Consider the following 18,235-nt stretch of genomic DNA (forward strand, 5'->3'; position numbering starts at 1 on the left):
ACCAGTATCAGCTATTCTTTAAGCTTCTAGAAGTCATTCACACAACGCTGCTATCATCTTGTGGACTTGCTTCACACTATGGTGTAACCTCCATTCAGTGGACCCAGACTATATTCTGCACTTTTATTACTCAGGCCTCAATACAACCTTAGAGTTCATCTCGATGCTATCAGCATTTTTCATGTACTTCTTTATAAAAAAAAATCAATCTCTCCATCCTTTAGTTGACAGATTCATGACGGGCATGAGACCTTAACATTGTCTTTTTCTACTCTGATGAAGCCTCCATTTGAACTACTCTTGACTTCATCTCTCAAGGTTCTAACTTAGAAAGTGGTCTTCCTAATTTGCATCACGTCTCCACACCGAGTCAATGACGTTCAAGCGCTTATGTCAGATCCATCTTATACAACATTATACCATGATAGGGTGGTTCTTCACACTCATCCAAAGTTTCTCCCGAAAGTCATCTCGAAATTTCATCTAAACCAGTCTAAAGTTTTCCCCTTCTTTCCAAGACCACATTCTCACCCTGATGAGGCTGCACATCACACATTGGACTGTAAACATGCTCTGGCTTATTACTCAGATTGCACCAAACCTCACGAACTTCTCCGCAACTGTTTTTGTCCTTCGATCCAAACAGACTTGGAACTCCTGTCACCAAAAGAACCATCTCCATGTGGCGGATAGTATCTCCTTTTGCTATACTTGGGCTGATCCTGGAAGGCCGTGTCACTGTATATAAAGTTCAAGCAATGATGACTTCAGTGGGTCATGTACGCTGTACTCCCATTGAGAACATCTGTAAGGTAGCCACCTGGTCCTCCAATCCATACCTTCACATCCCAGTATTGTTTGGAAAATCATTCCAAAAGGTTCAGCCAAGCTGAAGTTCAGCCAACAGTTCTACAAAATGTATTTTCTATTTAAATGCCAACTTCCCTCCAACCCTATTTCATCAGGCTTACAAGTGACCCTGGCAGCTAGGAAGTCCCACATGTGAGAATATACTGCCTGCTAGTCCTGGGATAAAGCAAAGTTACTTACCTGTAACAGGTGTTATCTGAGGACAGCAGGCAGATATTCTCACAACCCTCCCATTTTCCTTAATTGGCTTCTTAGCTTTTTTTTTTTACTGAGCTGATGGTCCTGTGAGCCGATGTCGGGTGGGAAGGCAACAGTGCATGTGAGGTATGTGGTCACTAATTTTTAAGTCAGGGCCACTTTGGATCCAGTGAGCTGAAAGAGGGCAGCCACATATCTTGACCATGTGTGTCTATGTCATCCACTCCACCAGCCCAACTTCAAACTGTTTATTGAATGTATCCTGAAGATATTTCCAAATGCCTTTTCTTCACCTATTGAGAAATGCCATGTCTTTTGAGCATGTGGCTGTTCTTCCAATCCACCTCCCCTCTTGCTGTCATGAGCTTGGTTAGAGAGGCAGAGTAGCAGAAAAAAAGGCAGAATAATGAGGGCCACCCTAGAAGACTCCAAGGACTGCCACTGGCCCCCTGGCTTGCATTGAAGAGTTTAAAAAGTGATAGTACACTTTTTGCACTATCCGTACCAGGCTCAGTTGATGGTCACATGTGAGAATATCTGCCTGCTGTCCTCAGATAACATCTGTTACAGGTAAGTAAACTGCTATTTCTTATCTGTCTTCATTGCATAACTAAGCCTTTTCTTCTCTTGTATTAGCACTTTCAAATTTCAATACAAGACCTTTGAAAAAAAATTTTTTAAACCCACTAAGTTGCATATTCTCTTGTCACATTTAGGCACTTTCAGTTATGTCAGGTTTATGGCTAGTTAACTGGGAGTGTCTAGATTTTTGTTGTGCTAGTATTCTAGAACAGAATCCATTTGCCCAGATGACATTATAAAATAGGCTCTCACCACAAGCCATCAGAGGCACCTACTTCTAGAATTACCTCGATTGCTAGAAGCCCTGCTTGGAGGCATGGGCTTGAATGGTTTGATGTTCTGCCCACTGTTTTGTTAATTAGAAATAGTACGCGAGAGAAAGATTATTGTTTGAACCCGCTTTTATTCCTAAGATCTGGCAAAGGCCTATGTAGATAACACAGAAGGGACTTATTTCCTTAATCAGCTTTCTAGATCTTCATCATAAAAGAGGCGAAACAGATAAAAGGCAAATAGCGGTAAGATATATAAAGTGACTTGCTGGTTTGACTTATTTTTTTATTAGCTTTATGTGGAAATGTTATTGGCCCATAACACATCTTTCCCCCTTTTTCCCATCCTCTTACCCCTCCACCCCAACTTGCTAATGCAATCAACTCTCCCATCCCTCTTATAGAATCCACAGCAGGAACCCTAAAAAAAACACAAAACTTGGCCCATACAGGTATTGTGTGTTCCCTTTCCAGTGATTCTGTGGTGCCCTGTCAAACAGCCCTATTGTATTCCTTCGTATAGCAGTCAGCTTGTTCAGAAGATGTACGTTATCCTTTCTTTCCTGCACATTCAGTATATAAGGGGCATCTGTCTACTTCCAGGCCTTCACGGCTTTACATCAAGCTGTTCCTATACAGTTCAGTAGCAGCTTTTATCACTAGCAAAGTCCCTTAGAATGATATGCAAAATAAAAACTTTGGGTTCCAGAATCAATTCACCCATGTGATATATTTGAAGAGCTATATAAACAAGCAAAATCTGACAATGTGGAGGGTATGTGGTCGTCTCTGAAATCCATACTACACAAAGCAACAGACCGATACATAAAGACAGTAAGTAAACGCAGGAGAAACAAAAGACCCCAATGGTTCAGTAAAGAAATTTCAGACCTAGTTAAACAGAAAAAAGACGCATTTATCACCTACAAACATCTAGGCAGAGAGGGGGCAAAAGAGTACTATCTAGACAGATCTAAAGCTGTCAAAACGGCAGTCAGAGAGTCCAAACTCCAAATGGAGGAAGAGTTAGCACGGAAAATTAAGAAAGGGGATAAATCTTTCTTCAGCTATATTAGTGACAGGAAAAGAAACAAAGATGGGATAGTACGCCTGAAGCAATCGGACGGTAACTTTGCGGAATCAGATTCTGAGAAGGCAGAACTACTAAACCAATACTTCTGTTCAGTATTCACCCGAGAAGCGCCGGGAGTTGGTCCACAGCTGCAGAAGGGAGATAACCAGAAAGACCCGTTTCAAGATTTTGAATTTACGCCCAGTAGCGTCTACGACGAACTATCAAGACTCAAAGTAAACAAAGCCATGGGACCAGATAACCTACATCCCAGAATGCTAAGGGAGTTAAGGGAAGTCCTGGCAGAACCATTATCTGTTCTTTTCAATCTTTCCCTAAGCACAGGAAGGGTCCCCTTGAACTGGAAAACCGCCAACGTAATCCCACTCCACAAAAAGGGCTGCAGGACAGAGACAGCAAACTACAGACCAGTGAGTCTCATGTCTATAGTGTGTAAACTCATGGAAACACTGATCAAACAGAATATTGACACAATCCTAGACTAAGAAAAACTACGTGATCCACACCAACACGGGTTCACCCGGGGTAGATCCTGCCAATCTAATCTGATTAGCTTTTTTGACTGGGTTACTAGACAACTGGATGCTGGAGAGTCACTGGACGTAGTGTATTTGGACTTCAGTAAAGCATTTGATAGCGTCCCTCATCGAAGATTACTGAACAAGCTAAAATCGATAGGATTAGGAGACACTCTAACTACATGGGTTGGGGATTGGCTGAGCGGCAGACATCAAAGGGTAGTGGTGAACGGTACCCCATCTGAAGCATCGGACGTGATAAGTGGAGTGCCGCAGGGCTCGGTCCTGGGTCCGATTCTATTCAACTTATTCATAAGAGATATGACACAAGGACTTAGGGGAAAGGTATCGCTGTTCGCCGACGACGCCAAACTTTGCAACATAGTAGGCAGAAGCTTACTACCTGATAATATGACACACGATCTACTGCTGCTGGAACAATGGTCAACTACTTGGCAGCTTGGCTTCAATGCTAAAAAATGCAAGGTAATGCACCTGGGAAAGAGAAACCCGCGTAGAACTTATGTACTAAATGGTGAAACCTTGGTTAGGACCACAGCGGAACGCGATCTAGGAGTGATCATTAGCGAAGACATGAAGGTTGCCAATCAAGTGGAGAAGGCTTCCTCCAGAGCAAGACAAATGATGGGGTGTATCCGCAGAGGTTTCGTCAGCAGGAGACCTGAAGTTATGATGCCGTTGTACAGAGCCATGGTGAGGCCTCACTTAGAGTACTGCGTTCAGTTTTGGAGACCTCACTACCGAAAGGACGTGCTGAGAATCGAGTCGGTACAGCGAACAGCCACCAGGATGGTCTTGGGGCTCAAGGATCTCACGTATGAAGAAAGACTAGAGAAATTGCGGATGTACTCACTTGAGGAAAGAAGGGAACGGGGAGATATGATTGAAACGTATAAGTATATCACGGGGCACATCGAGTCAGAAGATGATATCTTCCGGCTCATGGGACCCTCGACCACCAGAGGGCATCCGCTAAAAATCAGGGGAGGGAAGTTTCATGGCGACTTCAGGAAGTATTTCTTCACCGAGAGAGTTGTGGATCATTGGAACAGACTCCCACTCCAGGTGATAAAGGCCAGTAGCGTGACGGATTTTAAGAGAAAATGGGATACTCACGTGGGATCTTTAAGGGAGTAAACTCAGGGGGGGAGGATACTTGGAATGGGCAGACTTGGTGGGCTATAGCCCTTTTCTGCCGCTTTTTTTCTATGTTTCTATGTTTCTAGCTTCTGATGCACCCCCTCCAAAAGTATTATTCAGATCAGGTACCGCCACCAAATATGGAAACCAAATACGCCTCGCTCTGCATCATCTTTTGCAATGTTCAGTACCTGTTTTATATATTTCCTGCAAACAGTAATAATAATCAGTTTATATACCACAAGGCCGTAAAGATCTATGCGGTTTACAGTAGTTAAAAGAAACAATAAAAGAAGTTGAATAGAATTTAAAAAGTTAAAAGCCAATAATTAGAGACATTAAAATGATCAAAATAGTGCATAATAAAATTTGTACAAATTAGCTGCCTAAATACTTCGAAAATAGATATGTTTTTAGATGTCTCCTAAATTCCCCATAAGTATCAGTACGCAAAAGCAATTGTTCTAAATCCTTACCCCCATAACGCTGCTTGATATGAAAAAAGATTTTGATGATGTTTTTAAAGTTTACATCCTCTAACAGGCGGAAAAACAAAATTCAGATGTGAGTTTCTCTTATGTCTGTTAGTTGCAAAAGAGAAAAGCTCAATTATATATTTGGGAGCTAAACCAAACAGCCTTAAAATAGAAGTAACCAAACTTAAACTTCACCCGCGCCTCCATTGGCAGCCAATACAATACTCGATAGGAGGGTGTTAGGTTGATTTTTATGCTAAGGAAATAAGATCACATAACTGCTGCATTTTGTACTACTCGCAATCATTGCATATTCTTCTAGGAAATTGCCAAATCCTATATAATAAAAAGCTAGCCGCACATGCGCACTCAGACCTGCGTGATCTGTCATCCCTGATCCATAGGTCCGTGGCCAGAGTGCCTATGCGGCGGACAGATCGGGAAAGCACAGCACAGCCGGCGACTCCCCCCCCCTCCCGCCTCACTCACTGCCACAACTACCACCTCCTCCTTCTCGCCGGCTCACCCGCTTCACCTGCTTTTAAAAATAAAGAGAAAAGCGCTGTACCGCGCTAACGCTGGCTTTGCTGTCTTCTGTCCACTGCGGCCCGCCCTCTCTGACTACTTCCTGTTTCCGCTAGGGTTGGCCGCAGTGGATAGAAGATGCCGAAGCCAGCGGCTGTAGCCGCAGATCTCCGTTCCTCCGGGGGGGGAGGGAGGGTCTGGGAGGAGAGGGTTCGCGGCCACTCAAAGCCCCACCGAGGAGCCCTGCAACTTTCCGCTGCCCGGGACCCAAGTCATTTGCCGTCCCCCCTCTTCCCTTACCACGGGCCCGACTGGCGATTTAAGCAGCGTGTCAGCAGTCTTCACACGCTGCTTCGGGCCCTTCTACTGCCCTGATTTGCTCCGGACGTGCCAGAGTAAATCAGGGCAGTAGAAGGACCCGAAGCAGCGTGTGAAGACTGCTGACACGCTGCTTAAATTGCCAGTCGGGCCCGCGGTAAGGGAAGGGAAGGGGGGGGCCGCAAAGGACTCGGGCCCGCGTTTGTAGTCGCGACTGTGGGAAGGGAAAGGGGGTAGAGGAAACGCTACAAGAAGAAAGACAGGGGAAGGTGCACAGGGAACTGGTGTGGGGGGAGGGAAATGGAGGGGGAAGGAATGCTGCTGTGGACAGACAGACAGAGGGAGGAAGGGAGACAGAAAGACAAGAAGAAAGACACAGGGGCAGGTGCACAGGGAACTGGTGTGGGGGGAGGGAATGCTGCTTCGGACAGACAGACAGAGGGAGGAAGGGACACAGAAAGAAAAGAAGAAAGACACAGGGGCTGGGAGATACACAGAAAGACAAACAGACAAAGGGGGACAGAGACAGACAGAAAGAAAGACAGCGGGAGTCGTGTCAGGAGGGGTGCGGGATGCCGCAGAGGGAACTTTTCCAATGGGTGCAACTGGGCGGCTGTTGGGAACCTCTGATCAGAGGCAGAGCAAGGTAAGTGTATCATAGGGATAAGAAGGAGGAGGGGGGAGAAAAAGGAAGGGATGCCTACTGCTGGACAGGGGGAGAAGGAAAGGTGCTGATGGACAGGGGGAGAAGGAAGGTGCTGCTGGACGGGGGGAGGTAAAACAAAGGGAGAAGGGCTGCTGCTGCATAAGGAGAGCTGTGAAGGGGTGGTGGTGGACACAGGGGAGGTAAAAGGAAGGGAGAATGGACAGGGGGAGCAGGCAAGGAGTGGTGATGGACAGCCAAGGAAAAAGAAAGAAAGCGGCCAAGGAGAGAGAGAGAAAGAAATAGAGAGACACACACATATATATTCTAGCACCCGTTAATGTAACGGGCTATAAGACTAGTAGGCAATATTGCAGTAATCAAGCTAGCTTATTATAAGAGACTGTACCAGAACTCTAAATGATGAAACATCAAAATACGCCCTAACGGACTGAAGCTTCCAAAGAGTAAAGAAACCCTTTTTGACCAAAGAGTCCACCTGGTTCTTCATTGGCAAGCCCTGGTCCAGTATTATTCCAAAAACTTTAATGGTAGATTGAATAGGATAGCTGAATTTATTTATACACAATGATGTTTTAGTATCAAACGGGCACGGTGAAGCTACAAAAAACTTTGTTTTTTTTCTGAGTTAAGCTTCAGTCTAAATTCAGCCATCTATTGCTCCATTAGACCTAATACTTCTGTTGCTTTAGGAATAATTTCAGAAAGATAAATAGCAAATGGAATAATGATCGTAAAATCATCTACATAGCTAAACAGCTTTATCCCCAGTACTGGATCACGCACCAACAGTATAAAAGCTTATATCTATTTTCAATGATTAGCTGAAATAGAGATTTAGTTATAATGCAGTACACCTATTTCTACCCCATTTCTCTTCTCAGTTTCCCCCAAGTTCTCCTCCTAGCTAGAAATAAATTTCTAATGCAGTAGGTGTGTCATTCTGGACAAGCAGCTAATTTCCCTGTAGCTACGAGCCTTGCAGAAGGAATCCACTCCAGATATTTTCTGAATCTCTCTTATTTCACAGAGGGCTCTGCTGCCCCCTACAGTTTTTTTTTCTGCACGTGAGCGTGAAGGAGTGTTTCTGTTCAGCTCTGCTTATTTCTTTATTTTAGTCGGGTTTTTTCAGGTGTTTTCTTCAGTTTTCGGTGCTAGTTTTGCCTGAGTGGAGAAGAAGCAGTCTGCAGCTGACAGGCCAATTTCTTGTGGTACTTGTTAGCCTGCAGAAGCATTTTGGAGCTCCGGGCCGTCCCTTTGTAGCTTGCTCACATACTGCTTGAGCACAGGTTGTTAGGCATCCATAGGAGGCTCAGAGGTGTCTCGCAAGGTGCTGGCTGCATTTCGCCATTCCCCTTGGGTTTTTTTGTGTGTTCACAGGGTGGAGGCTCAGTCAGATGCCAGTCAGACTGGTAGCACAAAGATTCAGTGCTGGAAGGACATTTTCTTTGAGGCAGTTTCGCCCAAGTCCTCCTCCTAGCTAAATATATATTTCTGCCTCCTCATTCGGTGTCTGAAGTGCTGCCAGACTTCTCTTTAGAAGGACAGCTCTCCTGAAAGGCTTTCCACATCAAATTAATAAATTCTGAGGAAAAAGCCATACTAGGCAGCACTGAGTCTCCAGTGGATGACTCTAGCTTATGTGTCTTGGGCTCTGTGGCCTCCGTGCCAAACAACCGAACCAACATGCTTCCTGCCTATTCCTCGGCCTTAGTGCACAAAGAGAGGCTAAGACAGATGCTCCTGCCCTCCCCCCTCTTCACGTGTTGCATGGCACATGGCACAAGGATGCTCTTTGGGTGTACAAGTTGCAAAATTCTGGCATGAATTAGGGACAAAGGATTTTTGAAGCTTCTGGAGAACTTTGAAAAAAGACTGTGCAAACTTTCAGTGTGGAGATTTCAAGACTGAAGACACTGAAAAGTCCAAACCTCTTTAGACTTTCCTTGTGCAATAGGAATTTCAACCCTTTTATCATCTTGTTCACTCTTTGAACCTTTTCTAATTATGCTATATCTTTTTGCGATACAGTGACCAGAATTGAACACAGTACTCGAGGTGAGGTCTCGCCCTGGAGTGATACAGAAGCATCATAATATTCTTTATCCCTTTTCTAATAATTCCTAGAATCCTATTTGCTTTTTTGACTGCCATGCCACGCCACATTGGGCAGAACGTTTCAGCATATTCTCTACACTGACACTTAGGATTTTTTCTTGGAGGCTGACCCATAAAGTGGACCCTATCATCTGGTAATTATGATTTAGATTATTCTTGAATGTTTAGATTATTCTTGAATGATGTTGAACGAGACCAACAGTGCCAAGTAAACAGGCATTTGGAGATGCAGATCTCCCATAAGAGCTATAGAAAATACATGTTGCCAGTCATGAAGCCGCTCAGCGCCGAGTAGCAACGCCAAAGCAGCTTCTGCTCGGTGCTGCTCAGCAGCTGAAGAAGCCACAAGTCACGGCAGCCACTGACTGACCGGGTTAGCAGCAGGGTAGGTGTGCGGAAAGTTTGCTCCTGCCAGCTGCACCTCTGGACCACCAGGGATAGGCAGAGCAAGTACGACGGAGGGGGGCAGGGTACACAGCCTGGTGGTGGCCTGCAATAATTCTGGGAGGGGGACGCTGGCCCAAATATAAACCAGGACCCCCATTTTTGGGCCCCAAAATCCCAGTTTATATTTGAATATATACGGTATACTCGAGTAAAAAAATATTTCCTTTTATTGGTTATTTTTAAAAAATTATTTTTCATATTACAGTTCAATCCGAACAGTAAAGAATAAAGATACCAAAACCATAAACAATCAATTAAACAAACCTTTTCCTCGCTATATCATCTTTCTAGCCCAACAATATATAGGAGTTACTTTAAACATAATACATAATATTACAAAGAAAATATTAAACTCAGAATAAAGTGAGCTAGGCCTTCTTATGTGCTGTGATTACTTTAACTCCAGGTAAAGATCAGCAATTATTCTCAACTTCCTTGTCCTTGCTCTGTTCTTGTTTACTTAGAAATTATTGCAAATGCAAAGGATCCCAAAATATAAATTATTTTTGTTGCAAAATCCCGGTTTATATTCGAGTATATACGGTATACTCGAGTGGAAAAAATATTTCCTTTTATTGGTTTTAAAATTATTTCCCTGTAACTTCATCGAAAGTCCCCTAGTCTTTGTTATTTTTGATAAGAGTAAAAAAATTCACTTGTACCATTCTATACCACTAAGGATTGTGTAGACCAGTGTTTTTCAACCTTTTTTGGGCAAAGGCACACTTGTTTCATGAAAAAAATCACGAGGCACACCACCATTAGAAAATGTTAAAAAATTTAACTCTGTGCCTATATTGACTATATATAAAGTAATTCTCTTGAATAGGAATCAAATAAACACAAAGAAAGTATTTTATAATGCTGCCACCGCCAACAACACCGTTGGCGGCGGTGGCACTCAAGTGGCTAAAGAGCCGCAGTTTGCCGGCCTAGGGACAACACTGGAGGGTGGCCAGCTGTGCACCCCCTTGGGACGTAAACCCGGGGTGGGGCAGACCGCCCCCCCACCCTGGTATGCCACTATCTGTACCTCACTCCCTCCCTATGACCAAAAATTCTCCTTTCTTCTATTCCCCGTGTACACAACCATCTCTTTCCCTCCCTTCCTCTCTCCAAAGTCCATGCCTTCTGTGTCCAAACACTCATTCCCTCCCCCACCTCAGCATCTCTTTCCCTCCCTTCCTCTCTCCCAAGTCCATTTCTTCTGTGTCCAAAAACGCATTCCCTCCCCCACCTCAGCATCTCTTTCCCTCCCTTCCTCTCTCCCAAGTCCATTTCTTCTGTGTCCAAAAACGCATTCCCTCCCCCACCTCAGCATCTTTTTCCCTCCCTTCCTCTCTCCCAAGTCCATTTCTTCTGTGTCCAAAAACACATTCCCTCCCCCACCTCAGCATCTCTTTCCCTCCCTTCCTCTCTCCCAAGTCCATGCCTTCTGTGTCCAAAAACCCATTCCCTCCCCCACCTCAGCATCTCTTTCCCTCCCTTCCTCTCTCTCAAGTTCATGCCTTGTGTCCAAAACGCACTCCCTCCCCCCTTTTGTGTTCCGTGTTTGCCTCCCAGCCCATCTTTGCAACTTTCTCAGCAAAACGAAGCTCAAGCCGCGAGGCTTGTCTTCTGCTTCCTGCCTGCCCTGCCGCGCACAAATAGCCGAACGGAAGTATTCTCCGACGTCAGCGCTGACGTCGGAGGGCAGGCTTTGCTTAAGCCCTCCCTCCGACGTCAGCGCTGACATCGGGGAACGCTTGCGATCGGCTATATGTTAGCTGCAGGGCAGGCAGGAACAGAAGACGAGCCTCGCGGCTCAAGATGTATTGAACTCCGCGGGTCCCCCATCCAGCTCTCTCCTGTCCACGTGGGGCAGACCGCCCCTCTCCCTAGACTGGTGGTACTGCCCTGATGGCGGCCCTGACCGTACGGCACACCAGGCAACATCTCGCGGCACACTAGTGTGCCGCGGAACAGCGGTTGAAAAACACTGGTGTAGACTAATCATATATCCTCTCACTGTCTTTTCCAAGCTAAAGAGCTCTAACCTCTTTAGTTTTTTCTCATATGAGAGGTGTTCCTTCCCCTTTATCATCTTGGCCACTCTTCTTTGAACCTTTTCTAATTCCATATCTTTTTTGAGATACGGCAACCAGAATTGAAAGCAGTACTCAAGATAAGGTTGCACCACTGAGCAATAATGAGGCATTATAACATTCTTAGTCTTATTTACCTTCCCTTTTCTAATAATTCCTAGCATCTTGTCTGCTTTTTTGGCCACATTTGGCAGAAGGGTTTCAATGTATTGTCTACAATGATGCCAGACTTTTTTGGAGGGTGCAGACCCCCAAGGTGGGCCCTAGCATCTGGTAACTATGATTTGGATTATTCTTGTCAATGTGCATCATTGTGCATTTGTCCACATTAAATTTCATCTGACATTTGGATGCCCAATCTTCCAATTTCCTAAGGTCTTCCTGCAATTTTCACAGTTCATTTACGTTTTAACAACTTTGAACAGTATCACCTCACTCATTATTCCGATTTCCAGATCATTTTTACAAATCCTTGTGGCACGTCACTATTTATCCTCCTCCATTGAGAAAAGTGGCTATTTAATCCTACCCTCTGTTTTCTGTCCGATAACCAATTCTTAATTCACAATTGAACATTGCTTCCTATCCCATGACTCTCTAATTTTCTCAAGAGCCTCTCATGAGGAACTTTGTCAAAAGCTTTCTGAAAGTCTAGATACCCTACATTAACTAGCTATCCAGTATGTTTATTCACACATTCAAAGATGTCAAGCAAATTGGTGAGGCAGGACCTCCCTTGGTTGAACCCATACGGACTCAGTCCCATTAAATCATGTTTATCTACTTGTTCCATAATTTATTTTTTTATTATTGTTTCCACTATTTTGCCTGCACTGAAGTCAGGCGTACTGTTCTGTAATTTCCCAGATCACCCCTGGAATCTTTTTTATAAAGATCAGCATAACATTGGCCATCTTCCGGTCTTCAGGTACTAAGGACGATTTTAGCAACAGGTTACAGATGGCAGATCGGCAATTTTATGTTTGAGTTCTTTCAGAATCGTGGGATGTATACCTTCTGGTCCAGGTGATTTATCACTCTTTATCTTGTTGATTTGGCTCAGTATGTCTTCCAGGTTCACCGAGATTTATTTCAGTTCCTCTGCATCGTCATCCTTGAAAACCGTTTCCAGTAGATTTCTTACATCTTTTTCCATAAAGACCGAAGCAAAAAATTCACTCAGTCTCTCATAGAAACATGATGGCAGATAGAGGCCAAATGGCCTATCCACAGTAACCATTATCTCTTCCTCTCTCTAAGAGATCCCACATGCCTATTCCAAGCTTTCTTGAAATCAGTCTCTATCTCCACCAGTATCTCTTTTGTTCCTTGATGATCCAATAGTCCCACAGATTCCCTTGCAGGCTCTCTGCTTCTGATGTACCTGAAAAAATTTGTTACTATAAGTTTTTGCCTCTTTGGCAAGATTCTCTTCATATTCTTTTTTAGCCTTCTTTATCAGTGCTTTACATCTAATTTGCCAGTTCTTATATTGCTTCTTATTTTCTTCCTTTGGATCCTTTTTCCATTCTTTAAAGGATGTTCTTTTGGCTCTAATAGTCTCTTTCATTTCACCATGCCAACTCTTCTAAGGAGTAAGCAAATAGCTTATGAACTCTGCACTTACAGTATCCCTGACCCTGAGGAAGAATGAAACGCGTTGGAGGGGGATGGTGCAGTATTTGCCAGTTCTTATATTGTTTCTTATTTTCTTCCTTTGGATCCTTTTTCCATTCTTTAAAGGATGTTCTTTTGGCTCTAATAGTCTCTTTCATTTCACCATGCCAACTCTTCTAAGGAGTAAGCAAATAGCTTATGAACTCTGCACTTACAGTATCCCTGAGGAAGAATGAAACGCGTTGGAGGGGGATGGTGCAGTATTTGCCAGTTCTTATATTGTTTCTTATTTTCTTCCTTTGGATCCTTTTCCCATTCTTTAAAGGATGTTCTTTTGGCTCTAATAGTCTCTTTCATTTCACCACGCCAACTCGTCTAAGGAGTAAGCGAATAGCTTATGAACTCTGCACTTACAGTATCCCTGACCCTGAGGAAGAATGAAACGCATTGGAGGGGACTGGTGCAGCGTTTGCCAGTTCTTATGTTGCTTCTTATTTTCTTCCTTTGGATCCTTTTTCCATTCTTTAAAGAATGTTCTTTTGGCTCTAATAGCCTCTTTCATTTGGCTGTCGGACAGATGCCAGAGGGTGGTGGTTAATGGAAGTCGCTCGGAGGAAGGAAAGGTGAGTAGTGGAGTCCCTCAGGATTCGGTGCTGGGGCCGATCCTGTTTATTATGTTTGTGAGTGACATTGTTGAAGGGTTAGAATGAAAAGTGTGCATTTTTGCAGATGATACCAAGATTTGTAACAGAGTAGACACCGAAGAGGGAGTGGAAAATATGAAAAAGGATCTGCAAAAGTTAGAGGAATGGTCTAATGCCTGGCAACTAAAATTCAATGCAAAGAAATGCAGAGTAATGCATTTAGGGATTAATAATCAGAAGGAACCGTATATGCTGGGAGGTGAGAAGCTGATATGCACGGACGGAGAGAGGGACCTTGGGGTGATAGTGTCCGAAGATCTAAAGGTGAAAAAAACAGTGTGACAAGGCATTGGCTGCTGCCAGAAGGATCCTGGGCTGTATAAAGAGAGGTGTAGCCAGTAGAAGGAAGAAGGTGTTGAGGCCACTTTACAGGTAATTGGTAAGGCCCCACTTGGAGTATTGTGTTCAGTTTTGGAGACCGTATCTGGCAAAGGACGTAAGAAGACTTGAAGCGGAGGGCAACAAAAATGATAGGAGGCTTGTGCCAGAAGACGTACGAGGAGAGACTGGAAGCCCTGAATATGTATACCCTAGAAGAAAGGAGGGACAGGGGAGATATGATTCAGACGTTCAAATACTTGAAGGGTATTAACATAGAACAAAATCTTTTCCAGAGAAAGGAAAATGGTAAACCAGAGGACATAATTTGAGGTTGAGGGGTGGTAGATTCAAGAGCAATGTTAGGAAATTCTACTTTACGGAGAGGGTGGTGGAAGCCTGGAATGCGCTCCTGAGAGAGGTGGTGGAGAGGAAAACGGTGACTGAGTTCAAAAAAGCGTGGGATAAACACAGAGGATCTAGAATCAGAAAATAATATTAAATTTTGAACTAAGGCCAGTACTGGGGAGACTTGCACGGTCTGTGTCTGTATATGGCCGTTTGGGGGAGGAAGGGCTGGAGAGGGCTTCAATGGCTGGGAGGGTTTAGATGGAATGGAGTAGGTTTTAATGGAGATTTTGGCAGTTGGAACCCAAGCACAGTACCGGGTAGAGCTTTGGATTCTTGCCCAGAAATAGCTAAGAGGAAAAAATTTAAATTGAATCAGGTTGGGCAGCTGGATGGACCATTCGGGTCTTTATCTGCTGACATGTTACTATGTTACCACGCCAACTGGTGCAGCGTTTTTTACTAAGCTAAGTTTTTTTTAACTTTAATTTAAACGACTGAAGTATCACATTAGTATATATAAGAAGTAACACAAGGATATAAATAGTATGCATTAAGAAAATTTAAAGATAAAAAAATACACACCAAAACAAGGGGAATCAGTGAAGAGTGCTGCCACACTGTTCTAGTTGATCAGGTGGCGTTCTGAGAATCCCTGGTGTAAAAAGAGGATTGCACAAAAGAACTCAATAGCACTAAGTATATTTGTAATTGCAATTATTCTTGTGCCTAGAATAGTTTGATTCCCTTCTACAAAGCATGAAAATCATAGTTGTTTTGCCAAGCATTTGAGGCTTTGGATCTTAGCTCTTTATATCTTGGACTGCACTATGGAGGTAGAGTTATAGCTAAGTTAATACCATGGTTGGTGGTTTCAACATAGATTGTGTGGCTGGTCCTATAATTATTGTCTTGTCTTTTATGGATATGGATGTTTTGGCTTTTTATTTTGATCTGTTATTTATACATTTCAACCATGCTACAACACGTGTATTTTAAAGTGATACATTTTATTTTGTTATTACCTGTTTTCCTTCCTTATTGCTGACACATTGTTGCTTTATGGTATGTTGGAATTGGTTTTATTGGTTTGCTTCTTGCTTTCCTATTAACACAGCTAAAACAAGTAATAAATACATTTTATTTTATTTAATGCATATGTGTCACTAGCCTGAATCACATTCTCTAACTTGAAATGTGAAAGTGTAATTATTCATCGAACTGAAAAAATACTTTAAAAATCTGCTACTAGGTTCATGAAATGTAGTCTAGTTTTGCTTGATAAGGGTAATGACCAATCCTATTTCATTTTTCCACTCCCCGCAGTTTTTTTCTGGAATTAGTCTCAAAATACAGCTGCACTATAGTTCAGTACAGACATGCTCTTTTATTCCCAGCTTTAATTTACTATTCCACCGCCCACCTTCTACCTTTGGGGACACAGCTGGATTTTCAGATTTCATGCTTCCATTTGTTTCCAGGTAACCGTCTCTTCCTGAGTAGAGATTGCTGTTCTTTTGTGCAATTAGGCAATTTGCCAGTACTCAAGCTACTATAGGTCAGTGAGTGGATGTGCTAACATTTATGCCAAAATTTATTAATTTATTGATACAAATCAAAGTGCATTGTTCTGAAATGTATTGGCCACAGAAAATTCTCCAAGGAGTGGCTGTATGCATACACATTGACTTCCAACTACTTTTTCCCCTAACCTGTATTAACACATTTACTATTAAAACATTCCTAATTATGAGCTCCTTTTATTGAGGTGCGCTGATTTAGCATATGCTAAATACTAAAAAACTCATTTTATTCTTATATGCTTCTTCACATTTAGCGTACACTAAATCTTAGTGCACCTTAGTAAAAGGACCCCTATGAGCTCATCTTTGTGTGCCTACTAATTGTTTGCAGTTTCAGACTATCTTCTAAAATGCATTTTTAACATTCCTTTGACAGATTAAGGCCATTGGCCAGACAGAGCTAAATGCCAATAACCCAGAAGAAGTCCTACAGTTTGCAGCACAGAGAAGAAAGAAAAAGTTTCTTCAAGCAATGGCAAAACTTTACTTCTAAAAAAATGGATACATTCAGACCTTTTTTTTTTATAAAGATGATTTCTTAAAATATTTATTTTTACTATAACTCATTGTTAGAAATAAACTGTTAACCTATGAGGATATATACATCTTTTGTACAATATATTTATATACAACTTTCCACATATAAACAGGCAGCGTAATCCTCTCTTCCCCACACACATTAATAGAAGGTGAAATACTAAGGCATGTTACATTTCAGCACAAAAAAGGTGGATTTTCAATATGACAGCTAACTGTAGAAGTACACAAGAACATTTAATCCTAAATAAAACTGCTCTTCACATACAGGGTGCCTGTCAACATTAAATTGGGTTGGTATGTAGCTAGATGTACATGTGGATCTTTACACATTTCAAAACCATGGTACCTACAATGTGCATTTTATAAATATGCTTCACAAACACTTATTTATATGCAGTCAAATATATATTTGTTTAGGCTGCTAACAATCCATTTATCCACATGTGCTGTGTAAAGCACATAAGTTCTTGCAAATGTAATCTTTTGCACAATAAAAAAAACCTTTGCTAGAACATAGATATTGTCACAAAACAGGGGTACTAACAAAACAATTTACAATTTATATAAAAGCTAAAATTGTGTGACAAATCAAAGGTCATCTGTATAAAAATATATTTATATTCATTGGAACATGTATATGTATTTTTCAGACTTTGTTAAAAAGAATTGAAGTGGTCCTATAAAAGGCTGCAACCTTTTCCACCGTGGTATACCCCTACTCCCAGAGAAAAGAAATTGACTGGCAGAAAAGCTCAAAATCCAGCTTGTATGCTATGAGAGCTCAGTTATTACACAGCTTCATGTCCAGGTAGAACCTGCAGTAGGTAATCTTACTATTGCAGCCAGATAGAGATGGAGCAGGCCTCACCTGTAGAAATGAGCTTTCTGTTCAAGTAAAGCATTGTATATCTCCACTGTACCCCAAAAGTTGTCTCATCTTGTTCCAGCAGCAGGTTGGCACACCATATATTGACAATTCCCCTCTGCTAATGCAGAGATGGATCACTTAGCACCACAAAATGTCAGCAATATTTCTATCTGTACAGACCAGAACAATAGAAACAACTTCACATTGTATAAAGTGCCCTATTTTTGATCAATTATTGAACATTTCCTAATTAAAAAAGAGACTTGTCCTTCAGAACAGATACCATTGTTCAGAAGTGTTTAGAGAAGCCTCTAAACTAAGTACACTTCTCCCTCCGTATTTGCGGTGTCAGCATTCATGGTTTTTAGCTTGTTGGCTCCTCCCCCCCAAATTACATCAGCTTGCATAGAGAAATCGCTGATTCCAAGCGTTTACTGAGAAAATCGCTGATTCCCAGCACTTCTGCACTGTGTTTTGCCTCTTCTTCAAGAACAGACCAGGTCTCCCACCATGTTATTTGCGGTTTCACTATATTCACGATGGTTTTTAATAGAAAACAGCGAATAACATGAAAAAGTTATTTGTGGTTTTTCTGTATTTGTGGTTGTTAATCCCCTATCACAGTGAATAAGGAGGGAGAAGTGTACGTGTAACCACTGTCCCAGAAAATGCTGCATGTCCCGCTGCCATAAGCATTCAGCTATTCCATAGAGAGGGTTTGATATAAACAAACACTGGTACACAAATATTAAATTATATGGAGCAGGCCTAATCCTAGGTGACTGTATCAGTTTAATTCTAATGCATTCTTTTATGCTACCAATATACTTGACATATCTTATGATGTCAACAAACACAAATCCCTTGCAGCAGCACTTCAGCCTTTGCCCAATAAAGGCATAATTCCAAGTAGTGAAATGTTTGTTTTGCA

General features: G+C 42.4%; 1 protein-coding gene across 3 annotated transcripts in view; it reads left to right on the top strand.

The window, feature by feature from the left end:
• INTS8 (integrator complex subunit 8) overlaps nt 1-17,729 on the top strand; it is a 220,343-nt gene extending 202,614 nt beyond the window's left edge. Inside the window, exons 27-28 of one of the 3 annotated variants that reach the window (XR_004538292.1) lie at nt 2,125-2,168; nt 16,273-16,370. Coding sequence is in view for 2 of the 3 variants with exons in the window: in XM_033933168.1 (XP_033789059.1) it covers nt 2,125-2,168; nt 16,273-16,389 (161 nt within the window). In the remaining variant the exon portion in view is untranslated. Of the gene's footprint in view, nt 1-2,124; nt 2,169-16,272 lie in introns of all 3 variants that reach the window. The other 2 variants (XM_033933168.1, XM_033933169.1) reach the window with 2 other exon arrangements.
• The last annotated feature ends 506 nt before the right edge of the window (nt 17,730-18,235 follow it).

The sequence above is a fragment of the Geotrypetes seraphini genome, chromosome 2 (genome assembly GCF_902459505.1).
Source record: "Geotrypetes seraphini chromosome 2, aGeoSer1.1, whole genome shotgun sequence".
Classification (NCBI taxonomy): Eukaryota; Metazoa; Chordata; class Amphibia; order Gymnophiona; family Dermophiidae; genus Geotrypetes; species Geotrypetes seraphini.